Here is a 15,325-nt window from a genome sequence, read left to right as displayed (position 1 = left end):
CCTCAACCGCAATCCATCCAACCGAAAACCTATACCTTGCTATGCCATTCACCCAATAACAACGTCTCTATTATCACCACCTCGCTTGTTCCACAAAATCATCCGTATACCTCCCAAAGTGTGTTTGCCTACCTACAAGGTGTGAGACATGCTTCTAACCAGAATACCGGTGCGGTGACTAAGCAGCCAGACCTAGACAACACCCTAAACGAAAGCTTAGTCACCATTTGCAGACTCTCCTTTCTGAAAGTAGACAATTACAGATAGCTGAATCCCTGAATTTTGGTTAATCATTTTGTTCATCGACTCCCTGTGTATCCCGGGTGGTCTCCTTCAGCCTCACTGTTGCAGCCATTCAGCCACGACAGCAAACTCACTATAAAAACCCCTTGTACGCCCCCGGATCGAAAAATTTCCATTTCAATAACTTTCGTAATTTTGCACCTCTGCATTTTCGTCTGAACTTTTCTCCACGGAAACGCCTTCCATTGGACCGCAAACCCTGTGGGAAGGGGTCTCGAGACGCTGTCTGTCGCCTAAGTTTAGAACCGCAAGGAACAGTGCCACGCTACACTTTCTACAAGGCCTTCCAGCTTCCAAAATCACCCCGATTTAATCTCGAAAGCCGTCGCAGCCACTTGTGCAATTTTTTTTCGCTCGACCTCTTTGTTTTTCCTTTGGCTCATTTTTGGCTCATTTTTGGCTATTTTTTTTTTCCTTCTCTGCATCCAACAACCTCAACCGACTCACCACCAACCTCCACGGATCCTTCCTTCCATTCTCTCCCCCACCCCATTATACCCGCTGAAGCCTCCGTGTGACTGGTCCCGGCAACCCCTGAATCCCCAATTTTAACACCATGTCGGGTTCATTCTGGAAGCTAAGTAATGGCTTCACCTCGCTTTCTAACGTCACGTCCATTCTAGAAAACCACACCATCAATGACAATGCCCAGGACGACTCCCAGACAATCAGCGTGCTCCTAAAGCTTTTGGACGAAAATGACTTGCTCCAGGAGTTGATGTCCAACAACTCCATGTTGCTCGAGTTCTTGCGTAACGACAACGTCATCAGCATGCTCGTCGACCTCTTGATCCTGGAGAGCTTGCTGGGCGAACAGCTTGCCATGAGCTTGAAGAGACTCCATCTCCTGGCGGATTTGAAGGTCGAGTCGAAGGATGGCGAAGATGACGAGACGGAAGAATCCAAGGAAAAGGAAGATAAAGATGAAACCACTGAGGAGGAGCCTGACAAGGAAGAGGAGGCCACTCCAGAGCTGTCTGAGGAAAGACGATCGCGTTACGCCACTCTCTCGGCTGAGATCTTGAGTGCTGACGTGTGGTCGCTCACCGATACCGTGATGGAATCGACGCAGAATCTCAACAAGTTGTGGTCCATTCTTGACTTGGAGCAGCCATTGTCCATCAACTTGGCTACCTATTTCATGAAGATCATGGAGCACTTGTTGGATATGAAGTGCGAGGAAATGATCACCTACCTCATTGACAACCAGCCTGCGTTGGTCCGCAAGTTCATGAACCACTTGTCCAACCCACCCCTCATGGACTTCTTGCTTAAGCTTATCTCCACCGATAAGCCAGACAACTCCACCGGCATAATAGACTTTCTTCAGGATCAGGAACTTGTTCCGCAGCTTGTTGAGGCCCTTGACACGTCCGACTCCGACGCGGACATGGACGAGTTGCTCGTTAGACAATCATCAGCTGCGGACTTCCTAAAAGCACTTATCACCATTTCGGCAAACTCAACTACTGATAATTCCACCATCGGGCCCAATGAGCTCACTCGTGAGCTTGTTTCCTATGACATCATGGCCCGCCTTCGTGACATCATGTTGAAAGGCGGCTATGCTTTGGCAAATGGTGTGGGTATTATCATCGAGATCATCAGAAAGAATAACTCGGACTACGACATCTTACCGGTCCTTTATATCACCTTGGAGAGCCATCCACCAACCGGCAGAGATCCAATTTACTTGGGTCACTTGTTGAAGGTGTTTGGCAGCAAGATCGACGAGTTCAATAAGTTGTTGATACACGTCAACGAGGGCTCGTCATTGCTCACCACGTTTGGTAAAATCGAGCCATTGGGATTTGAACGTTTTAAGATCTGCGAGTTGATCGCAGAGCTCTTGCACTGCTCGAACATGGCTCTTCTTAATGACAACAAGGGATTTGATGTGGTGAAGATCAGAGACGAACTTAGAAAAAAAATGAGGGAGTTCGACCCTGTCGCCTTCAAGTACAACGAGGTCATCGAGCTTCCTGCCGATGACTGGCAGCCTAGTCTCGACGCAGAGAAGGAGTTGACCAAAAAGTTTGAGAAGGATTTCCCAAAGCATGAATTTGATGACGACAACGATTTCAATGACACCATTGACTCTTTTAATTCTAAGATGCAAGACTCTTCAGTCGCCCATCATGGAAACCAAAATAGCGGTGACGAGGACGAGCCACCCCATAGTAACTCGAACTTAACTGAGGAAGAACTCAGAAGCAGCCCAGTTGTTGGTGATTACCTCAAGATTGCTTTGTACGACTCACAAATCGTGTCAAACATCTTGTCCATGTTCTTCAAATTCCCATGGAACAACTTCTTGCATAATGTGGTTTTTGATATTGTTCAACAGGTGTTGAATGGCTCAATGGACATTGGCTTCAACAAGTTTCTCGCGATTGATATCTTCCACTCTGGAAACATCACTCATAAAATCACAGAGGGCCAGCGTCTTTGTTCAGAGTATGAGCAGGAGCACTGCGGTATGAGACTCGGTTACATGGGTCACTTGACATTAATAGCAGAGGAAGTTGTGAAGTTTATTCAATTATACCCCGTCGGCACTGTCAGTGAATTCATTGATGAAAAGATCGAAGACGACATTTGGGAGAATTACGTCAGCCAGGTATTGTATGATACGAGAAAGAAGTATAACGCAATTCTTGGCGGAAGCGATGTTGATGACGATGAAGGCTCCAATACCTTCGACGAGAGCACTGGCGAAATTATTGAGGAGAGTGATTTTGACAGTGGCTTGAGTCTCAACCCCAATATCGATCACGATTTGATTGGCAGCAGCTACGAGCACCAAGAAAAGGAGGAAGAGTTCCATGAAGATGTTGACAGCCGCGAAGAGACTGACACAGAAAAGAAGGACAGTAATAAGCTTAGCTCAAGCGATGAGTCCGAGTCTGAGGATGATGACGATCACTTTGCTAATTATATGTCGCTGCAGCTCACGATCTCTGGGTCCAATGCATTCCAGTCCTCTCTCAGTAGCAAGGCGAAAGAATTGAAGTCAGAGGACGACTCAGATAAATACAAGGACTTCCTCCATGTCTCCGGAAACGGCGAAGGAGATGACGATGATGACGATTACATCGACCCCAATGATGATGGGATGTCATACAAAAAAGCCAATCCGTTATACGACTCACAGGGACTACTTGTTAAGGACAACATGCGCCAATTTCCAGGGCACACAAACAATCTGAGTGAGGACTCCACGTCGAGCTCTGACAGTGACGATGATGACATTCCCTTGAACACTGATGACGAGGATAACAAGGACAACAAACTCACACGAGTTGCAAGCAAAGGTTGAGTTCAACCAAAGTAAAGCGACCTCAACACGAACAGCATTCACGTCATGAAGCAGCTTGAGCTCCGAGGCGCTCGCGATAGACTACGCTGTGCATGCATTTAACTTTAATGATGCTAATGAAATACGATTTCCATTTTCTAGATATTTGTAGTTCCAGCTACTCTATGATGCAATTTCGCTCGCTCTTCTTCCTTCTCTTTCCAAAGGAGGAAGGTGAGCAACAGTGCTATCGACTTCATCTTCAGCACTTGGCTTAGTGTTAGGTTTTGTTGGTACACCGCCCATGAGACCTTTTCTCATGGCCAAACCAGAGGATCTCTCTGCTAGACCATCACTCCAGAACTCGTCTTCAATTGGATGCATGAGAACGGTGTTGTTGCTAGTGATCGAAATCATCGTGTTTGTAGGGACACAGATCCAATCTCCACGTTCAAATGTTAAAGGTTCACTGGCGACAAAAACAACGTCTTGTGATCTGTTGAGCCTCTCCATCTTGTACAATCCATCTTCGTATTCCAAAAATCGCAGGCCAGTACTGAAATGCAAAGACGCTGCTTCATCGGTCTTTGAAGTGATATAACGAGTAACCACCACAGACTCACCATCTGTCACGGCGAAATTCAACAAGGAAGGTTCTTCCGTGACTTCACATTGCCAAGTCTTTATAAGATCGATAGTTTTGAGTGTGGCTTGCCTCAATACTTTATGCCCAAAAACGGTCGAAGAGTCCTCAGGATCGTAGCCCATCTTATACAAAGTGTCTAGTAGCAAAGCACAACAGCACTCACTATCGGTAGAACCTTGAATGAATGTGAAGAACTTATCATCCACGTGGTTCATGAGTTTCTTCTTTATCTTGTCAAAACTCGACACTCCTCCGTTATGCATGAACATGATTCTGCCGTACAGAAAAGGATGGCAATTAGTCTCGGATAATACTCCCTGAGTAGAGGCTCTAACGTGACCAAAGACAAGCAGCGATTCTGTACAGTTGGATAATGAATTAAGATTGACGTTGTTCCAGGCTGGAGTGATAGCTTTAAATATGCAAGGCTGGTCTAGCTTTCGATAGTATCCCACACCAAAACCATCTCCATTGATGGGGTTTCTCATATCTAGACGGAGACGTGAGTCAAATGACTGGTTGATGATGGAATGTGCTGGTTTTGTAAGTAGGTCTGAGAGCATCATAGGCTCTTTACCCTTGTATATCATGAACCGGCACATGGTGTTTGTGGTTACCTTTAGAGCTCGATAGACTGGCTGATATGTTGTGAGGTCACGTGCGTCAACTACGTTTGGCTGCGAAATATGCTTAGGTATTCTATAGTGAGACCATCGTCACTTACCAAAAATGCGGTTGACCTGGGTCAAGACTCGGGACGTAGCGAACCACATCGTTCCAAACGTGAGTGAGACGTTGAAAACGATGAGTAAAAGCGCACTAAGCATGAACCGAGGGGCAAAAATCTTCCACACCATCAAGTGACGTCTAAAGTGGGCAGCAAAAATGAAACTCATGATGCTGATTATTGTTTGATACGTGAGCAATGTAGTAACATTAGTCACCACTTGCGCAAGTAGCGTGATGGGTTTTGCTGATGGAGGAATTCTCCAAAGGGTGATGAGCGGCACCGCGAGGCATATTATGAAGAAGGATCCAAATGTGTTGAGTATAATCGTTAACCCAGAAAGGATGTACAGAACCTTCTGATTGACCATGAAACCGGTTTCCCACTGAATCGAACGGATAGCCGCCTGATGCCCCGTACTGAAGAAGTGCTGGTAACCGAGGAGTGCGAAAACGATCACAGCGACCAAGTTTCTTTGAAGGTTCAAGATATCGTAAAGCTCCAATAGTGACAAAAGTTGTACCACCATAATACACAATGAGATAGCTCCAATCGGCTGCGTAACTAGAAGAATAGCACAAGTTGCATTGATAATGAGCAAGAAGTATGACGAGCCATAAACATTTTCGTATCCTAGAATTGTAGCTGATGGTTGCTTAGGTTGTCTAGGTCTTGGTGACAAAGTCTCTCCTTCATCATCAGAGTCGGATGACATCTCAATACTGTCATTTTCGGGTGCATTAGACATTTCGATCTTGACACACAAGGGGCCACGAGACCAGCTAAAATTGGCAAGAATAAGGGCAATAAACAACACAATTCGAGCAATTCCTAGCTTCAAGGATTCGGTCAACCCAAGATCAATGAAGGATTTGGCTATGTTGCCGAGATAATCATTATTTTCCACGTATTCTATCGTCCAGTAGGATGCGTTCATGAACATAAGGAATTTCATTCCAGTTCCTATCCACAACGGTGCTGCTGAATGATAAGAAGATGTGAGCGTGTAGAAAGATTTGATGACAGTAGGTAATAGGTACAGACAGACGTGCAATAGCACAATTGTCCACCAATGAGTTTCGAACGTCGAAACACAGTACTGCTCCTGTTCTTCACGGCATAAATTGATCATTGATACCAACCTCGTCAAAATGATGAAGGTAGCCGCATGCAGCGCTCCCAAAATTCGTTGATGAAGCAGTTTGGGACTTCTTAGACATCCGAAAAAACAACAGAATCCGAATGTGGTGAGACAGAAGTTCACGAACTTATCCTCCCAAACTACGTAAGAATTGGACGCGAAAATCATGCTGTGCATGAGCACCATCAACAATCCCATCGATGACCAACTGTTGAGATTGTAACTGAAAAAGTCTTTCACCTGATGCCAAAGCCAAATAACGCTGAACCGATCCATAATCGGAGCCCAAAAGCCGATGGAAATGCCGATTGCACATCCAAGTAACAAGCAGGTACGAAGAGTGACACCCGAGGGCCGTAGAACAATAAATATGGAAATGCTAGAGACAAGGCCCAAGAGTGTCATCGCAATGATGGAGCCGATGAACTCAAAAGACATTGTCAGGACTCTCACTGAAGGAATTGAGCGTGAGTAAGTGATGGCAAAAGAAAGGGATAATAACATCACCGTGATGCCGAGCCCTATAAGTACCAAGTCAAACCGAGCCCAGAGACCCTTGCAATGATCTAAAAACTCTTCCTGAAATGCCTTAGATTCCTGGATTAAGTCTGAAAAATGTTTCTTGTTCTTCCCATGCTTTCTGTAGTTTTCGGAAATAAATTGGTACTTCTCCGCAAACTTCACTTCCAGTCCAAACTCATTCGAAACCTCTCTAAATCTGTTTATTTGCTCGACGGTGATGTGACTGGCCAAGTTAAGCTCCTTGTCGTCGCCGAAGACCTCATCTATTGGAAACCCAAGATTATTGTATGGAACTGGCAATCCCATTAGCAAAGAGATCGAGGGAACCAAATCAATCTGGTTCACCGCTTTATAGTTCCGGCCTCTATTCGAAAGGTCGTACTCGCAAGCATCGTGCTTATTGATATGAAACTTCCTGTTCTTGGAGTAGAAAAAAAGGGTGCTTTCCAACTCTTCCGGACTATCACCACCATGGTTTCCTGTGGAGTCCATTCCATGATCGCCCATCACGATGAGCAAGGTCTTATCGTCTATTTTGTTCACAACATCCTCGATGACAGAGTTCATTTGATGCAATTTGTCTTTCATAGCGTGGTGACGGGGCCCGAATCTATGTCCCACATGATCTAGACCGAGGAAGTGTCCAATGAGAAGGTCCCACTCCTTCGAACGACTGCGCTCGAGCAATGGATACATATGCTCTATCACACCGTTGTCAACGGTATGTAAGTCTCCCACGTCAAAGGAATCGTAAGGAAAATGGAGGTCTGGGTTGATATACGCTTTAAACAAGCCATCCCAGGTATCGTCTCCCATGAATGCAATGGATTTGTTTTGTTTGTGAAGCTGAAGAACCCAATTGTCCTCATCTATTGCCTCACCATTGAAGTTGGAACCAGCATCAATAAATGTCGGTAGGGTTCCAGTAGTAAGGCCCTTGAGTCGCTGCAACGTTGTTGTGGGTGGATCAGCCAAAAACTTTAAAAGCACAGCGTTGTCCGGCTGTTTTTGCATGAGATCATACAAGATGGGAAGGTTGTTGTGAAAGTATGGATCAGCATCAGCATCATCAACAGGTATGACAAAGTCAAAACGCAAAGCATCGATGACCACAATGACAGTTTTTTCGAACTGAGCCGGTAAACAGCCGGAATCGCCACATTCTGCTAAGTCGGGCAACACTTGTCGAGATAGAAGAAATCCTTTGGAGAAAAAGTAGACTCCGATGAACTGTAGGACAGCGAAGAATACCAACACAACGAGGTAACCAAAAAAACTAATTTTAAGCCGCTGCAGCCTTAACCGGCTACGGGCTTGCTGTTGCTGTTTCAACAGCATAATTCGGAGATTTCTTGTAGTGGTTTCTGGGGTATCAACATATGGTCCGGATGCCGGATCCGTGAAGTTTCTGGGCCGGGACGCACTAGTGAGAAATTGATAAAAACGTCTATTAAAGGGAAAGCCGGGTTTATTTGGTATTGGTATCCCGCTGGCCGTGTGTTTTGTGGTCCGTTAGCTGTTGATGTTACCTGTTATCGGTATTTTTTTGTCACCTACATACTTGCCAGGTATCTCGCGTTTTCAGGTGTCGCACGTGAGGGGCACCAGGCTTCAGCACGTGCAATCATCCTGGAATTGGGAAAGAGCTACTCCATGGTGTGATCAATCTGACTTAGGAAATCCGAGTTGAAGGCGTCGTCATCCATTATTCCGCCTTCTTCGTTGTCGGGACCAAAGTTCATCAACGCGTCCATGTCATCTCCCATCATGTCATCATTACCCTGTGGGTCTGCAAGGAACTGGTTGAGATCCTCCATGTTGACATCGTTTTCGTTATTGTCCTGCTTGTTTGGCTGTAATGACTGTGGAGCGGGAATATCGGGTTTCTCTGGATGGCTCTCGCTGCCATGTTCATTCATCATCGCCATGGCAAAGTCTTCGTCTCCGTTGCCTTGCATGTAAAGCTGGCCGTTATTATCGTTTTGATGGCCACCAAACATTGGGTCCTGGAAGTCGGGTTGCTTCTCTTCAGGCTTATCCTCAATGTCCAAGAAGGACGATATCAGACGTGGATTGTAGTTTTCAGGCGCCTTTTCAACCGTGGCACCCAACTCCTCGGCTGGTATGGACCGCTTGATGAACGCGGTCTGTTGTAGCTTGTAGTTCTTGCTATACTTCTCCTCATACTCCGCTAAAGTGTTCTCCATAGCCTTCTCGAGCTTTTCAAGCGACTCTGCATCGTTACACTCACGATGAAGCTTCGCTAGCTGTGCCGCAGCCTTCTTCTGGAACGTCATTTCCTCACTGAATGACTTATCGGGATCTTCTTTCATTTCGGCCAAAGCTTTGCGGTCTTCTTCAAGCTCCTCCTCAATCATTTGGCCCTTGAGCTTCATTAGTCTTATGTCTCCAAAAATAAAATCCTCCTTGCCGAGATCTCGGAGTACCTCTTTAACTTTGTCGTCTGTGGCATCTTCTTCATAAAGCTTCTTCTTGTGCACCGGGAAAGGCGAAGGGGGTGCTATTTTTGATGTATGGAACGGTTTCAGGGCCGCTGTTTCTAGAAGGTCTTGATTGCTGATGAAACGAGAGAATGCATCAGCACGGAAGTTGATCAAGTCTGCTTCATCGTGAAGTTGTAGACTATCACTTTTTAACACCGAGGCAGGTGGATGACCATGCTCCATTGGCTGCATGCGGCCTCTGACTCTCTTTGTCGTCCTGCTCATGCTTGTTATGGTTGAATTCTAATTGATGGTAGTTGTTGATGCTGTGATTGTTCTGAGTCGCACACACTGACTGGAGATTGTGGGTGCGAAAAAGAGCCAGAGCCAGCATTACCTCGAAGCGATCTCTATAAAGACACTATAAAAACAATATTGTACAAACACGTCGAAATGAAGGACCGTCTGAAGAAATTAAGTAGGCGGGTAGGCTGACCTCAAAGGTCGAAGCGGCCATGGACAAATTCCTCGCTCTCCATGTTGGCGTCGTTGTCGATCTCCATCTCATCTTCCTCGTCAATCTGGTCGTCAATGACCTCGTCATCTGGTGGAAGGTTGGAGTTGCCTGGAATGAAAGAGCCAGAATGTTTGAATGCTTGATATCTATGCGATTTGCTGAAGTGGTCGTCCATGGCCGAGTCGTCCACATATGTGAAACCTTGGAAGTTTGCCTGGATACCTGGTGAAAGAGGCGTGGAGGCCATATCCATGTGTTTCTTGAGCACGGAGGTAGACTCGTTAGTGAACTCGGGGTCGAAGTTGGACGTGTCGGTTTCTGAAGAAAGGTGGGGCTTGAATGGAGGAGGAATGTCTTTAGCCTTCAACAAGTTCCAATCAACGTCCTGGAAAAATGGATGCTCTTTCAACTCTCTAGCGTCTTTTATTGCACCAAGTCTATGACGTGGGTTTCTGTTCAACAAGCCCTTGACAAACGATCTACCCTCTGGAGACAAAACCTCCTTGGGGAAACGCACTTTGCCAAACGCAATGTTCTTGTACATCTGTTGAGTGTTATCGGCGTAGAATGGAGACCAGCCACAGCACATCTCGAAAATAAGCACACCCAACGACCAGAAATCCACCATCTTGGTGTATCCACTCTCGTCCAAAAGCACCTCAGGTGCTAAGTATTCGGTAGTACCACAGAAGGTGTTTGTAGTACCGTCATTGTTCAAGTTGGCCTTGGACAAGCCAAAGTCACACAAAGCAATGTGGCCCTTGGCATCCAACAAGATGTTCTCTGGCTTCAAGTCTCGGTAAACAATGTCATTGTCATGCAAGTGTTCCAAGGCAAGAACCAACTCAGCAATGTAAAACTTCGCTCTATCCTCGTTGAAGCGGCCCTCTTTCTGGAGATGCCAAAATAACTCGCCTCCCGACATGTAATCGGTGACGAGGTATAAGTCCGTAGGGGTCTGGAAAGAGAACTTGAGACCAACGATGAATGGCGAGGCAGCAGCAGAGGTACGAACAAGGATGTTTCTCTCCCCAATCGTATGAGCGATTTCTTTCTTCTTGACAATGAGCTTCTTTGACAAGATCTTCATGGCGTAGATACGCCCATTGTCCTTGTTCTTGACCTGGTAGACCTGGCCAAAAGTACCTTTACCCAAGAGTCGAAGCACCTCAAAGTCGTCAGGGCCATACAGCTTCTTGGAATCGAATCTGGTGTACTGCCACTTGATTTGTAATGAGCCGGTGACTCTTTCACCGACCACACGTGCACGCAATGGCTCCCAGCGGGGCTCCTGGGTCTTGTTGGCGCTTGGGGTGTCTGTGTTTGGCACAATACGCACCTGGCCCAAGAAAGCGTCGTCTTTGGCGGCATCGTAGACGGAGATGTCCAATTCCGAGTTGGAGCCCACCACGTCAAACACTGCCTCGTGGTTCCACACCTGGGTGGCCAGGCCCTGTGAGAGCTGGAACTGTTGCGTGGACAGCTGGCGCTGGTACAAAGCTGGTCTCTTGTCACGAGGCTGCTTCATGGGCATGCCTGGAGATAAGCGGTTCTGATGAGGAGCAAGCATGGGCAGCTTGGATGGGGTCAGGTTGTTGACGAATTCCGAGCACTCGTATGTCAGCACCACGTACGGCTGGGAGTACTCGGAAATCAACAAGTCCTTGGCGCCAACAATGGTGACCTTCAACTTACCCTTGGGCTGCAGCGAGGTCTGGGCCTGCTGGAGCTGGCCCTTTTCGTCGGTGGTGATGATGACCGGTTGTGACAGGTCTGGTGGTGAAGGAGATGTCTCCATGTTGGAGTCAGCCTGGCTCTGCTCCTTGATGCTCTGGACAGCAGGAGAAGCCACGCGCTGTGAGGAGGGGTCCGTGTTCAGCACGGAGGGATGCAAATCGTGGGCAAACGAACCCTGAGCTCGTTGGTGTGCCGATGGCTGGTTTTCAGATGTTGTTGTGGTTCCGTAGGCCAACTGTTGGCTCAGCACTGCAGTGGTCGGATGAGCGGCTAGGTTTTTGGGCAAAAACTTCTTGGGGTTTTCTTGCAGCGGTGCCGGCAGTGGCGAGTTGGAGTGTTCTTCTGGCGAAGCGTCTCTCTTGAAGCCCAAGCCGAGAATGGACTTGGCAAAGTCTGTCATGCGTTGGAGACGATGACGTAAAGGGGGATGACGGTGGGAAGGCGGGCCTTGAACTTGCTAGCAGTTAAGGAGAGAAATAAATAGCAGGGTGTGTGTTTGGCTGGTTGTATGGAGATGGTGTTGGGACACAGGAAATGAGATAGGGCGAGAAAAAAACGCACCGATAGACTGGAGGAAGGAATAGCGATAAACGGAGGCCACGATGGAGGGGGTGACGTTTTGCGAGATCTTTCTACAGGGCTCGCTGGGAATTGATAGATTTGTGTTTTGATTTGAGAGAAATGCCCTTTTTTGGTTTTTGTATTCTCGGCGGAGGCAAATTGTGGCTTGTGTGTCTTGAATTGTCCTACTTAGGGAGGACAAGCGGCTATATTCCGAGGATGGAGGAAAAGTGTGATGTAGAGATACAGGTGGAAGAACGACCTTCTGTACCTTCTTTTAACAGAAGCTATTCTTATTGCACTCTTATTTTTACAGTTTCAAGGCGCCCATTTCAGGAATTTAAGAGCCCGTGCAGATACTCCGTGGGTGCAAATGCACGGGTCCCCAGGTGAAATGGGTCACCAAGCTTGGCCCATCTTCGATAAGCAGTGGCACGGAAATTTTGTGAATCAGCTATAAAAATGAAGTTTTGACTCGATTGACCAGTTCGTAAAAGCTTACTCTTTTGGTGCTTTGGCCACATGCAAGCCTGGTCATTCAAGCGTGCTCATGTGCCTCTTTCTTTGCCCGGTGTGTATTTTGTGGCTAGTGAAGTGATATTTTTATATTTTTGGAGGCGGTGAATAGGAAAAAGCCGGTCACAAAAATTGGTCGTTTTCTTTGGGTAGTTGGGAATTGAACGGTGTAATGGATTGTGTGGGTGAGCAAAGAGCATAGAACGTTCACTGGTGCGAAGCAGTAGGCGCATGAACGTTTTTTTCTGCTCGTTTACTAGGAGAATTTTATAGCTGCAGTGTTGGCGCTCGGAAAGATTCTAGAAAGATATAGATGAGGTTACAATGGACCCGACAAAGTGAACCCAGGTTCAAACGAAATTAATTGCTTTGCAACTTAGATTGATTCAAGGAAAAGTCATGAGTGATTCAATGAGTGTTGAATTACAACATCGGATCATGTTTGTTGGCTCGGCTTGGAAGATACAACGGTTGTGCAGATGCATGGCTGAAGTCAGTTTGCGATATACCTTGAAGAACCAATGGTCACAAAAAGGGGAGAACTTGTGAGAGATATGACGCTGACAGGAAAAAATGACGGAAGCTTTGGTAAGCGTATAGCTCTTCAGCTTTGGTAAGCGTATAGCTCTTCAGCTTTGGCAAGCATAGAGCTCTTCAGCTTTGGCAAGCATAGAGCTCTTCGTAAACGAGGCTGATTCGATCCCTAATACGAACTTCATTCCTCCTTTTCTGTATACAAAGAATTAGCAAAGTTTTCAAGAATTCCTAAGAAAAGTCTTTGTTTCAGTTATTTTACCTATTCCTTTAAAATCCGGTCGATATCGTTGTCCTCCCTCGGTGGCTGCAAATCGAGCACAGCTATGAAACCATGCGTTACCACAAAAGACACATCGTTCGAAACAGAAATACCATTTCCGCCAAGTCTACTAAAAATGCATAAAATACCCAAAATCATTCCCACCTCCGTCTCTTCGTTCTAAACGCTAGTCGGCATTAATAGGTGCTGATGGCAGTTGGTGTGTGTACAAGACCCACGTATCTCAAGCAGAAAAATTCATCAACAGTTTGACCCCAATCATGAATACCTTTTCAGGTGCTGCTAGACAGTCGACGTTGAGGGATAGCATGTTCAAGATCACCAGATATGCCAAACCCCAAAGCCACACCGTCTACAAGGAGGGCGACAAATTGCCCAACAGCTTGATTCCTCGTTACAAGAAGCTCTATCCCGAGTATGACTACGAAACAATGTTCTTCAAAAGACAAAACAGAGGCCTCTTTGCCGGTCTACAGAGAAAAACACACAAGAGGGAGAGTGAGAGTAAAGTCAAGACTCTCAAGTCGCAGCTCCCCAATATCGTGAAAACCAAACTATGGTCTGAGACTTTGAACCGTAGAATCGCCACCAAGGCCACTACCACTGCATTACGTACAATCACCAAAGACGGTGGTTTGGACAACTACTTGCTCAAGTCATCGCCCATGAGAATCAAGACCATGGGATTGAAGGGCTGGAAGTTGAGGTACGATATCTTGAAGAAGAAGGAGATCGAGCTGAACTCTGAGGGCAGCGACAAGACCGTTTATCATATTCTGGACTCCGGCAAGAAAATCACCGTGGGCAGAAAGAAGCTCTTGGAGACTTTGTACCCATACGTCTACAAGGACAGCTACACACCCACGCCTTGGAAGTACTTCATCAAGACCCACACCGTGTTGACCACCGAGGAGCTTGTGCAAAAGTTGGAGGCCTACGGCCACGATTTCGCTGATATCACCGTCTAAGGAGGGCATTTACTTGTACATAATAGCATAAAATAGAAACACAGACATAGCAGTCACATGGTCACGTGAACACATAACGTAGTAGGAGCAGAATGTGCAGGTCGCGAAAGTGCCCTCAGCGCCCATAGTGAAGCGCCTTCTTACACCTGTACACCCATACATTGGCCTCAGTGCGCCTTTCTGCAGGCAGGCCCAGACCCTCACGAAAATTTTTCTCATACAACCGAAGTTCTCTCCTTCTTCTGTATCTACAAAGACAAAAATGGCTAGATCTGGTATGTTTCCACGACGTTAAAAGCCTTTGAGAATGAATCTAAATGAACAAGAGCAGTCCAAATGATCGAAATCAATTTCCCGTTTCCATTAAATGTCCCATTAAGTCCATCCAAGTCCCATCGAAGTTTGATGAAAACCCATCGCCAACAACCAAACCACCCAACAACATGGCAAACAAGTTTCATAAGCAGTGCATTCGACCATCCACAAAGTGAAATTTCACTTTCCTTTCCAGCTGCAATTCGCTCAAGCTCTTCCCAAAGGCACATCTCCAAAACGCTTATACTAACAACCAGGTATTGCTGTCGGTTTGAACAAGGGCCACAAGGTCAACGGTAAGGAGGTTGCTCCAAGAATCTCCCAGAGAAAGGGTGCTCTTTCCCAGAGAACCAAGTTCGTCAGAAGCATTGTCTCTGAGGTCTCCGGTTTGGCTCCATACGAGAGAAGATTGATTGAATTGATCAGAAACGCCGGTGAGAAGAGAGCCAAGAAGTTGGCCAAGAAGAGATTGGGTACTCACAAGAGAGCTCTGAGAAAGGTCGAGGAGATGAGTCAGATCATCACTGAGTCCAGAAGACACTAAGCTCTTTCGTCATACTTCATACTGTAATGCTAATAAGTGAACAAACGATGCGTAGACAAAGTGTTGAATTTTCTCGTAGAACAAAATATTGTCTTAACATAGGCCCATTTCCATGTGTGTCCCATCTAGTGATTTCCTGTAGGTGCGCAATATCTATCAGTTACAACTACTGACTTATTCACAATGTTAGGGTTGACCTCCATCCTCAGGCGTGCACTTCCGTCTGTCCAGCCTACCAGGGCTTTGGTGGTGCCAAATCTTATGAAATC

At 46.4% G+C, this 15,325-nt stretch overlaps 6 protein-coding genes across 6 annotated transcripts; 3 read left to right on the top strand and 3 right to left on the bottom strand. All coding sequences in view use genetic code 12, as the record gives it.

The window, feature by feature from the left end:
- Positions 1-859: 859 nt before the first annotated feature.
- On the top strand, positions 860-3,622 carry CXQ87_004322 (uncharacterized protein; the record flags this gene model as incomplete). Its single annotated transcript, XM_025482766.1, has 1 exon — positions 860-3,622. One exon carries the CDS (start codon positions 860-862, stop codon positions 3,620-3,622), a length of 2,763 nt encoding a protein of 920 aa, XP_025337709.1.
- Positions 3,623-3,784: 162 nt separating this feature from the next.
- DUG3 (glutamine amidotransferase subunit) lies at positions 3,785-4,849 on the bottom strand (the record flags this gene model as incomplete). The annotated part of the gene is made up of 1 exon (XM_025482765.1): positions 3,785-4,849. The coding sequence occupies one exon, from the start codon at positions 4,847-4,849 to the stop codon at positions 3,785-3,787; it is 1,065 nt and encodes a 354-aa protein (XP_025337708.1).
- Positions 4,850-4,963: 114 nt separating this feature from the next.
- On the bottom strand, positions 4,964-9,366 carry CXQ87_004320 (uncharacterized protein; the record flags this gene model as incomplete). The annotated part of the gene is made up of 3 exons (XM_025482764.1): positions 4,964-6,084; positions 6,451-7,818; positions 8,310-9,366. 3 exons carry the CDS (start codon positions 9,364-9,366, stop codon positions 4,964-4,966), a joined length of 3,546 nt encoding a protein of 1,181 aa, XP_025337707.1.
- Positions 9,367-9,578: 212 nt separating this feature from the next.
- SCH9 (serine/threonine protein kinase) lies at positions 9,579-11,735 on the bottom strand (the record flags this gene model as incomplete). Its single annotated transcript, XM_025482763.1, has 1 exon — positions 9,579-11,735. One exon carries the CDS (start codon positions 11,733-11,735, stop codon positions 9,579-9,581), a length of 2,157 nt encoding a protein of 718 aa, XP_025337706.1.
- A 1,754-nt stretch (positions 11,736-13,489) lies between these two features.
- CXQ87_004318 (mitochondrial 54S ribosomal protein bL28m) lies at positions 13,490-14,197 on the top strand (the record flags this gene model as incomplete). The annotated part of the gene is made up of 1 exon (XM_025482762.1): positions 13,490-14,197. One exon carries the CDS (start codon positions 13,490-13,492, stop codon positions 14,195-14,197), a length of 708 nt encoding a protein of 235 aa, XP_025337705.1.
- Positions 14,198-14,459: 262 nt separating this feature from the next.
- Positions 14,460-15,056, top strand: RPL39 (60S ribosomal protein eL36; the record flags this gene model as incomplete). The annotated part of the gene is made up of 2 exons (XM_025482761.1): positions 14,460-14,472; positions 14,770-15,056. 2 exons carry the CDS (start codon positions 14,460-14,462, stop codon positions 15,054-15,056), a joined length of 300 nt encoding a protein of 99 aa, XP_025337704.1.
- Positions 15,057-15,325: the final 269 nt, after the last annotated feature.

The sequence above is a fragment of the Candidozyma duobushaemuli genome (assembly GCF_002926085.2).
Source record: "Candidozyma duobushaemuli strain B09383 chromosome Unknown E_B09383, whole genome shotgun sequence".
NCBI classification, from domain to species: domain Eukaryota; kingdom Fungi; phylum Ascomycota; class Pichiomycetes; order Serinales; family Metschnikowiaceae; genus Candidozyma; species Candidozyma duobushaemuli.
The sequence above is the reverse complement of the archived record's forward strand: the minus strand, read 5'-3'. Positions and strand labels throughout refer to the sequence as shown.